Source organism: Necator americanus, chromosome I, assembly GCF_031761385.1.
Source record: "Necator americanus strain Aroian chromosome I, whole genome shotgun sequence".
NCBI lineage: Eukaryota > Metazoa > Nematoda > Chromadorea > Rhabditida > Ancylostomatidae > Necator > Necator americanus.
This window is the reverse complement of record NC_087371.1, coordinates 4763423-4772683: the sequence shown is the minus strand read 5'-3', so window position 1 is coordinate 4772683 and position 9261 is coordinate 4763423. Positions and strand designations below refer to the sequence as shown.

Below are 9261 nucleotides of genomic sequence, written 5' to 3'. Positions count from 1 at the left end.
GACTAAACCAAAAATCATTTGTGGGCTACAAAACATTTGCTTTATACGACATTAACATGAGAGATAACTTCTTGTGTGCGACTCTTATTTTTGCCCTTGGTCTACGGTCAAAATCAACAAAATCGATAAGTTTTTCCTCTTTGAAAACAGATGTTATAGTTCGTAGAAACAGAAAAAAAGAAAAAGAAACATTCATACGAGACAAATCAATAATAAAATCGGTGTTTTTCTGCCGAATAAACATGATATTTGCCTCGACGATGTATTGGAATATCTGTATGCAAGAAGTGTTTGACGAGTTGAGGAGAAAATCATTAAATTAAAAATCGATGGTTCCTCGAAAACCATCGATTTTAATTTTATGCGAAAGTTCGAGTATTGTTGGCACAATATACCTGCGGAGAAGTGAAATGGATATATAATCGATCCCTATCCTGAAAATTTAAGAAATATACATACTTATTGCCTGATTCAAGTTAACCGACACAAGTTGATAAATTATTTGACTGTTGAAAAACCAACTCATTCAAATAGTCAATTCGTCCGTGAAATCCTGAAAAAGAGTGACTAGAATTATTCGGAGATTCAAATATATTTAGAAAATACTGGTTTTAAATAAATTAGTCAAGGTAGTTTATATGTCTGAGAATATAAACTACCTTGACTAATTTACTAAACTTTTATTCAAAATTAAAATATTCAAAAATCTAAATGATTGTAACAGAAATATTCGAACTACAATATCTAATAATAATAATTAATTATTAATATAATTATACAAGGTATATTAAACCTAAAGAATTCGAACAGAAAAATTCGAACTACAATATCTAATAATAATAATTAATGGTTAAAATATAATTAACCAGACATTCATGACCATACCTTGTGCATCTGTGAACATTTATTCATTCAAAATCTTGCTAAGTTCTGTAAATTTCCATAATTTCTAGAAAAGACGTAAAGAAATGCTGGAAATGGCATAGTGATGCAAATATTCTCATTAAAATAGATAGATGGAAGTACATGCCTACAAAAAATTCGGTAATTTCTGGTAGACTTTACGTAACTGGTATAGTTTTTGAAATACAGCTGTTCATTGTAAAAAAAAAGGCAGCGTATCACTCTTTATTTAGGGCCACATACCCATTTCCGGATTTTTCACGACGTTAAAACGTTTCTCTGCTAAGTAAGAAGTTCATTTTACTAAATCTCTCAATGTCACAAGGATTTCTAATAGTTACGAAGGAATGGGATCTTTCTTGTGTTAAATTCGCTCTGTTGTACACTCGAATTTGCAAAGTAATTTATTTTTCATTTTCTTACTTCTGTAAATACTTCCGACGCATTCATGTGAAGCTTAAACGGCTTTGGCTTTGTCCTTCCCTTCGACTTTCTCCTTTTCTACGGCATTCTCCTTCTCTTTGGCTTTCTCCCTTTCTTCGGCTTTTTTCTTCTCTTCGGCTTGGTCCTTCTTTTCGGCTTTCTTCTCTCCGGCTTTCTCCTTTTCTTCGACTTTCTCCTTCTCTTCGGCTTTGTCCTTTCCCTCAGTTTTGTCCTCCTCTTCGACTTTGGTTTCGGCTTCAGCATCGGCTTTCTCATAAATGACATAGTTTCTTCGTACGCGGCTGCAATAAGAAGAACATTGATAAAAAGATACATTGTGTACAAAGATAAGGTTAGTGAAAAAAAAGCTAACCGGTTGTATGAGCACAGAATGAGTGTCACTCGTCCAGACTTATCAAAACTGCACCGATTTTGAGGTATTTCTGAACCGACTGCAAGATGAAGGTGCAGAGATTTTTGAAGTAAAATGACTGTGAGAAAGAAAAAAGGAAAGTTAATATACGATATTTGACGTTTCCTTTACTGTTCATGCATATTTAAAAATATTAATCTCTTCATTTTGATCTTTACCGTAATTATGGGTTCTTACTCAAGCTATAAAGAACACAAACTATTATATACGAGCGGAGGTGATCTTCGCACATACTATACGCAGCTAATTAGTAAGTATCTATCATTATTACCTAGAAAATCTTGACGTTCTTCAATGTTGCATTCACGTGCTGCAAACCGCAAACATTCATGTACTTCTTGGATCCGTAAACATTTAGATAGAAGTTCATAAGAAAACTCTGTAAATTTCTACGATTTCCACAAACAACGAGAAGAAATGGTGAGAGTAGCATGGTGAAGGAAATGTCGTTAGAAGAACACGTGATAGAAGTACATGCGTACAAAACTAACATGGTTGACACAATGAAAAATAAAATAAGAATTTAATCTTGAGTATTTAATCCTAGAAAATGAGAAAAGACTCAAGTGAACGTCATGAAGTTTTTGAAGATCGCAGCTATTCCCTAGGATCTTTCAGAGACGTCACTACAGCTACATATTTTAACCCCGATCTACTATGGACGCTGACCACATCAATGAATCAAAGGCGCATCACAAACGTATCCGGTGTTCCGTAGCGAAAGTGTCACGAACGCCTGGATAGGGTGATATGCGTTTGATCAGCAGACGAACATGCTACTTTCCCTCTAAAACAACATTTACAGTACAACATTTCAGTGGGTGAGTATCGTTAGGTACCCGCAGCCTCCGCGACAAAATGTTCTTAGGGGAAACGACTGGCAACGGCGATCGTTAATTGCCCTGCGTTTGCCTTATGCTTTATTGCTATTATGCTATTGCCTGCTGTTTTATTTGTGTAAAATTTTTCAGTAAATCACCAGTCACTAGATAATAGTTTTCTAATGTTGATAATAATTTTGTCTATTTTCTTTTCAGCGATAATTATCCAAAAAAATGTGACGTTCACTGTGTGGACCCCTTTGAATCGAAGTTTCCTTAAAGACAGAATCGAACGAAAGTTCATTAATGTTCTCGACAGGTGATAGTGATAGTGACACGTAAAAAAGAACGTTCAAAAAAAAAGAAAGGTCCGACAAATGTGTAGAACAACTTCAAGAGGAGATAAATTGTACAGAACAAAAGTTGCTCGAATGATAATTTTCGGATTACAAGAATCTCCAAGGAGACTGGAAGGATTTGGTTGAATGCTGGACCTAAAGTGTACAGATCCCTTAGGAATTATGTGCTAGGCATACCAACTAAGGGAAGCAAAATCTCAAGTAAGCAAGGTAATTTTTAAAGCACTAAAAAACTTAATTTTGTGACGACTTCTGACAAAGTTCTTCCGTTCCTCATCGTGCCTACTACTGAGGACGATGAGATGCTTATCTAGGATACACTGCTGGGTTGAAACCTCGGTTACCCTATCCATATGATGACCAATAATCAAACTCGGATCCCAGAGATGGACTCGGAGTTGACGTCGATCCCTTTAAACGTTGCTATGATAAGATCAGCTTCTGCTTGTCATATTTTGTGCATTCGATAGGATATTCTAAAAGAAATAAATAGAAAACGTAACAAATTAGAGGCATTTCTCCTACGCTACAGATGCGAAATTTGAAGAAGTTTTAGTAATCTGGTCTAATTTAAATATTTAGCGTCAACAAAAATTATCTACTAGTAAAAATTTGATTTTATGATTGGAGTTCCTGTTTCGAAACAGCGATATCGATATTGTTTTATCGATATTATTTTTATGAACACATATAGCCAGAAACACCAAGCATAAAACGCATGTCAGGTCCTGCAAAGATCAAGACCTTGACTGCCCGCACGACCGTAGAGTGCAAGGTCAAAATTACCGGCGGCGGTGATATATAATAGATGAATTGATGCAGTGCAACGTGCAACGAGTGGTATTTGCAATAAAGTCAAACAAAAGTCAGAATCACCTGGATATAAGTATTGTGAAACTGTAGTAGTCGCATCTCATGATCGATAAAGTACTAACCGAAAAAGGTTCGCATCAGATGAAATTGAAACAAAATGTCCTAGAGGTGGTTCTTTATTGGCAAGCGACACCACAACATCTCGCGTAATAGTATATGCTTTCTAGCCAATTGTTCTTGATGTTAGATTTGTACCAAACCCAAATTTTCACAGATCAAACCTATTGATTTCGTTGATTTTTCAACATGTTCAGAAGGTGTTTAAAAAAATAGAAGGCGGGAAGTCAAGATGTTATTCTTCGAGTTAATCTGAAAATAGAAAACTTTTCCTGAAGTGAACAAATCAGTTTAGTCAGGTCAGCATATCCCTTCTCAGTCATTTTTCAGAAGCAGCGCTTCAGATTTCTACTAAGTGGCTTCTGAGAATCCGAGCAAAAGCGTTAATCTCAAGGAAAATTCCGATCTTACTTCGTGATTAAATGCGAAGTCCTAGTCCATAGTTAATTTTCTCTTTTTTTAGCAGCTGCACTTACATGAAGATTCCGACCAAATTACTATCGGTCAACATTTCTTACTTTTTTCTTTGATATTTTCAAATGTTAATAGTTAGTAAATTGGTAACAAATAAATACTAAAATGCAGATAATAAATAATTACCTTGATTACCTTGACTCCTGTTGATCTTCCAACTGGTCGAGCGGGCGCCAGTAACTCTTCCATTTGTCCCGTGCCAGAGGCACCCCATTGCTTCTCCTTTCCCGTGGGATACGAAGAGAATCATAAATTTCTTTGAAGGACTTCGTGAAGAAATCTAACCATCGGGTTGGCGGTGTTCCTGTAGTGCGCTTAATATTGCGGAGAACCCAGTCGCTCACTGCTCTAGTCCAACGGTTGCCGTTAAAGCGCATCACGTGTCCGGTCCACCTTATTTTACTTTCCTTTGCAAACGCAGCGGTGTCTGTAATCTCCGGTCGCTGAGGTAGGAGAGGACTTCGAATCCCGTCCTTCACTTGCGTGAAGCGGGATGCTTCTAGTGTCACTCTCTCAACTGCGCCTTCAGTGATGGTCACCGCGTTTTCTTCCTGCTTGCGAAATGCCCAGCTTTTGAAGCATAGGTCAAAGCGGGAAGTACGGTGGTATTGAAGAGGTGAGCACGGAACCGGGTGTTTCTGGTCTTCTTCACTACATCCTCGATGCTCTTATACGCTCCCCAAGCCGCTCGTCTCCTCCTGCCCAGCTCGGGGGTCAGGTCATTCATCATGTTCAATTCCCGAACCAGATAAACGTAGCTGATACATCCGGATATGTAGATTCAACTGAAGCATCCACATGTTTCATCGGATTTGGTCAGCATTCGTTCTACTCGATTGATGCTAGGTGTTATCAGAACAATATCATCAACAAAGCGCAAATGGTGTAAGTGCCAACCATCAACCTTCACTCCCATGTCGCCCCATTCTAGCTTTCGCATTGCGTTCTCGAGGACGGGTGTGAATATTTTAGGTGAAATTGAGGTCATGATGGTGAATGATATTCTTGTAGAATGACGAAATTTTGGTCGTGAAGTTGCTGTACAACTCTCGAGGTATCTTTGTGTACTGAGTAGGGACACCTTGGTTGTCCAAGGCTTCCATGACCACTTCCATCTGAGTCGAAAGCCTTCTTCGAGTCGATGAAGGTGAGACAGGCGGCTTCTTGTACTCTCGTGATACCTCGATGAGTTTCGAAACTGTGTGAATGTGATCAATCGTGCTGAATAGTTTTCGAAACCCTGCTTGCTCGCATGGATGTCCTTCATCCAAGACTTTTCAATCCTATTAGGGATCATTCCCACACAGAGCTTGTAGATGACGGACAGTAAGCAGATTGGGCGTTAGTTGCCGATGTCATGTGGATCTCCCTTTTCATACAACAACACGTTGCTGGTTTTGCTGGTTTTGCTGGTCTTCCACTGTTTAGGAACCTTACATTCCGACAGGTAACGTGTAAAGAGCCTCGCCAGGGTGTTGATGACTACTAGCGGAAGGTTCTCCAGGTCTCCAGACCGGGTGCAGTACGATTTCTTACTGACATGATGGCATACCCTACTTCGGACGGGAGAACCTCTATGATGACATGTCCATCTTTCCCAGGTGAGGAGGCAAGTGGCATGACTGTCGAAGAGATCAGATTAGAAGTTGTAGATGATTTTCTCCATTTCCCTTCTCGATGCAAAGGTTGTTCCCTTCGGGGTCCGGAAAGCAGTCTTCTTCTTACGATTTGCGAATTCTCGCTTAGCGTAGCGGATGCTTTTTTCTGCCTTTGCAGCTTCAGTCAGCACTTCTGTTCTCCTCTCTTCAAGGTCCTCCCTTATCGCCTTTCTGCAAAGCCCTGCGAGCTCAAGAGCTAAGTTCTTGGTTTCCTGGCTCGCTGACGTATCAGCCCAAGTGTTTCAAGAGAAAGGCGGCTCTTGGTGGATTCAAAACTCCCAGCCTCCCTCGTGCAGTCGTGAAGGTGTTGATTGAGCCGGTCGTATTTCTCGTCGATGTTGTCCATTGCGGAATCTCCTCAAAAGCCGGCTAACGTAGCAAATAGATTTCAGTTAATGACAGTTCTGGGACTTCGCCCTCTGAACTTGGCGGCTTTCTCCTGTCTCCTCCAGGTCTATATAGGAAGCATCGACTTCTTCTTCTTCGTAGCTTGTTACAGCGTAAGCGACGAAGATAGTCGAAGTTGGTGTTGGACCACATCTTCTCATCCGCAGATGTCCGATTCGGATCGTAAGTTGTTCGAAAGAGTCAATTTTTTTTGCCAATCTCGTCATCTCGCCTCGATCAGTCCGATGACGTCGTACTTAATCTTCCTGACTTGCATCATCAGGTCTTCGATGGCCGCTTCCAATGCAAGCGTACGTGCGTTATAAGTACAGATCGTCATCAAAATAAATATAAAACAAAATAGTTCAATCATACAAAATCCTTTTATTAAAGAGCAACGGAATTTTTTCGTCTAAAATTTTCAGTTTACAGATTGTGCCTGATCAATTTTTTAAGGACAATCTGTTACACCTACACGAAGTTACTAAGCCAACAATTTATTGGTTCATAGAATCAGGTCCGGGTGATGATGGCAATTGAGTCGAAATTTGTTGAGTCGAAGTAAGAGTAGGGCATCAGAAATTGGTCCGCTCCTAGGAGGAGCGACAGGCATAGGTGGACTGGACTCGAGGCCGACTCCCCGGATCCGGGAGAGCTCATGCTGGGCTAGCCACCTCATGGCGGCCTAGTCTCTCCGAATCCTGCGGGGGCTCGCACTTAAGATCCCATGCTCTAACCATTATGGTCTCTGGATTAAGTGGTATAACGCGGTAGAACGCGGCAAATGAGTGCTGCAGCCGTAGAAATGTTAACTATGTTAGTTCATGTTGTAGTGTATATAATGTGCTATTGCCATTGTATGTAATTTCCCTGTGTTGATTCTTGCACACCCGCACAATGTACGTAGCACTGTTTGGAATGCTAATTTGGCTTAAGTTAGTAAGAGGAAGCTTGCGACCCAATAAACCACCATTACTACTCGACCCGAGAACACCAACAATGCCCATGGTAATGTGTTATACTTACTTCGTTATTTGATTGTCTGTGCTCAAACTGAAAGGTGACGAGAAGAGCTGCAAGTCCATCTAAGTTACCCATAACAGATGTTCTTTTCTATCGTGTGGCTGTCTTCGCACGAAGGAGAACCACTACAAGAGGATGGCACCGCCGAGACCTCAAGTAGACACCACTTCCGTTTGGTATGTATGCGGTCGACCTCCGCACAAGATATATCATTGGGGGGATTTCCACGTCCATTGACGATGATATTTCTTCACGGCAAGAGAGTTTCCATGAAAGTGGCGGACAACAGTCCGGCGAGACCATTGCCGTTTTCATTCCGGACCCCAAGTCCAAATCTTCCCATTCAGTATTCTGTTTCTGCAGCCTTTCCTAGTTTTGTGTTCAACTCACAGACAACGAATATGTAAAAAGACTTCTCGTTGCGAATCATTTCCTCCAACTCCTCATCTAAAGCGTCCGACTCGGATTCATCAGCTGTGATGATGCTGGTGGCTTTTCGACGCAAAGAGAAAAGGACGAGATGCATGTATAAGTATAACATGGTGAAAGTAATGGTAGAAGAAGATTAAAATTGAAACTCAGGTGAGATTAGTTTTAGCGGAGCAAATTCCTCTCATTCTCATTGTGATTTTATCGAATATTATCCGGACGGAACGATCAAAGCCAGACCTCACTACATTAGAGTTCGGCGGGTCTTCGAAATGAACGGTGGTATCGGGCAGAAGAAGTTATATTCTGCAGCGTAATGGAAGGCGAAGTAATGGAACGCCATTGTAAAAAGCGACTCCTAACATCGTAAACACGAGCGCTTCTTCGCATTGTCTCTATCGGCAAGTCGGCGCGTTCTTCTTGGAATAACTGCACGCTTCGCCGAGGAGTTCACTTGAGGGCACGAACGTAGGAGGATCAACAGGAGAAGAAGAGGAGGAGAGGAACGGGTGAAATTCCAGGGAGTCTGTCCGAACCCAGTAGAAGTGAACTTATTTACAAGGTCCTTCGCTTTTGCTTTTCCGACGAAAAGTGGTTGTGTTTCATAGGTTTCGGTCAGCCTATCTTTGACATCGTTAAGAATAGACTGGCCGAAATTGACAATTGAAGAAACTGACAATTTCTTTAATCATTACACTCTATTCTCTCAACGGTTTTGGTTCTATCTTTCGAAATCAGTATTACTCCATAATGAATTCAAAATTAGCGTAATAATCAGGTAATAGAGAAAAAATCATCAAGCTCAGACATGAGTTCGGCCATAGCAACTGCATCGCTAGTTCTAGTAGCTTCACAGCGTTTTAACTAGCTGCTAGTCTTAAAAAAGCTCCACTTCTCTATAAGCAACTGGTTTTTGAAGGTTTTGAAGTAGAAAAAAATTTTATTCGGGTACAGCGAAACTTGATACGTAAATTTATGGCAATATTAGATCTACAAATCTATAAACTGCAGACTATGGTTATTTTACCATTACTTAAATAATAGTCTGGATTTTCGAGAGCTTAGATATATAAAATGAGAATTTATTGGGAACCTTTGTTTTTTTTTTGAACATTTGAATAATTCTGATCGTTCTCCTTCAAGAATTCACTCTCCTTCAAGAAGAAAGAAGAAGAACTGAATTGACTGTTCGAACAGGTTGATTTTTTGAGAATCAAATAAATGAATAATCTGGATCGGTTTATCACGCAATATGGATGTGTATGTCTCAAATTTACAGGATTTGATCGGTCATACATCTATTTTACTCCCCGCAGGTATATTGTGCCCACAATACTCGAATTGGAAGCGTGATGGTGATGGGGTTCAAGGATGCACTGATTTTGATTTAATGACCCCCCCCGCTTCAAACGTTCCCTGCA

General features: G+C 40.1%; 1 protein-coding gene across 4 annotated transcripts; it reads right to left on the bottom strand.

Annotated features, from left to right (window-relative positions):
* Positions 1-1360: 1360 nt before the first annotated feature.
* On the bottom strand, positions 1361-7937 carry RB195_004501 (uncharacterized protein; the record flags this gene model as incomplete). 4 transcript variants are annotated; one of them, XM_064182367.1, is made up of 3 exons in its annotated part: positions 1361-1628; positions 5425-5524; positions 7802-7937. In XM_064182367.1, 3 exons carry the CDS (start codon positions 7935-7937, stop codon positions 1361-1363), a joined length of 504 nt encoding a protein of 167 aa, XP_064033634.1. The 4 variants fall into 4 exon arrangements, with proteins under 4 accessions (XP_064033634.1, XP_064033637.1, XP_064033636.1 ...); XM_064182370.1 differs by lacking the exons at positions 5425-5524; positions 7802-7937 and adding exons at positions 4479-4913; positions 4973-5073; XM_064182369.1 differs by lacking the exons at positions 1361-1628; positions 7802-7937 and adding an exon at positions 5896-5963 and having other exon boundaries at positions 5312-5564.
* Between the last annotated feature and the right edge of the window lie 1324 nt (positions 7938-9261).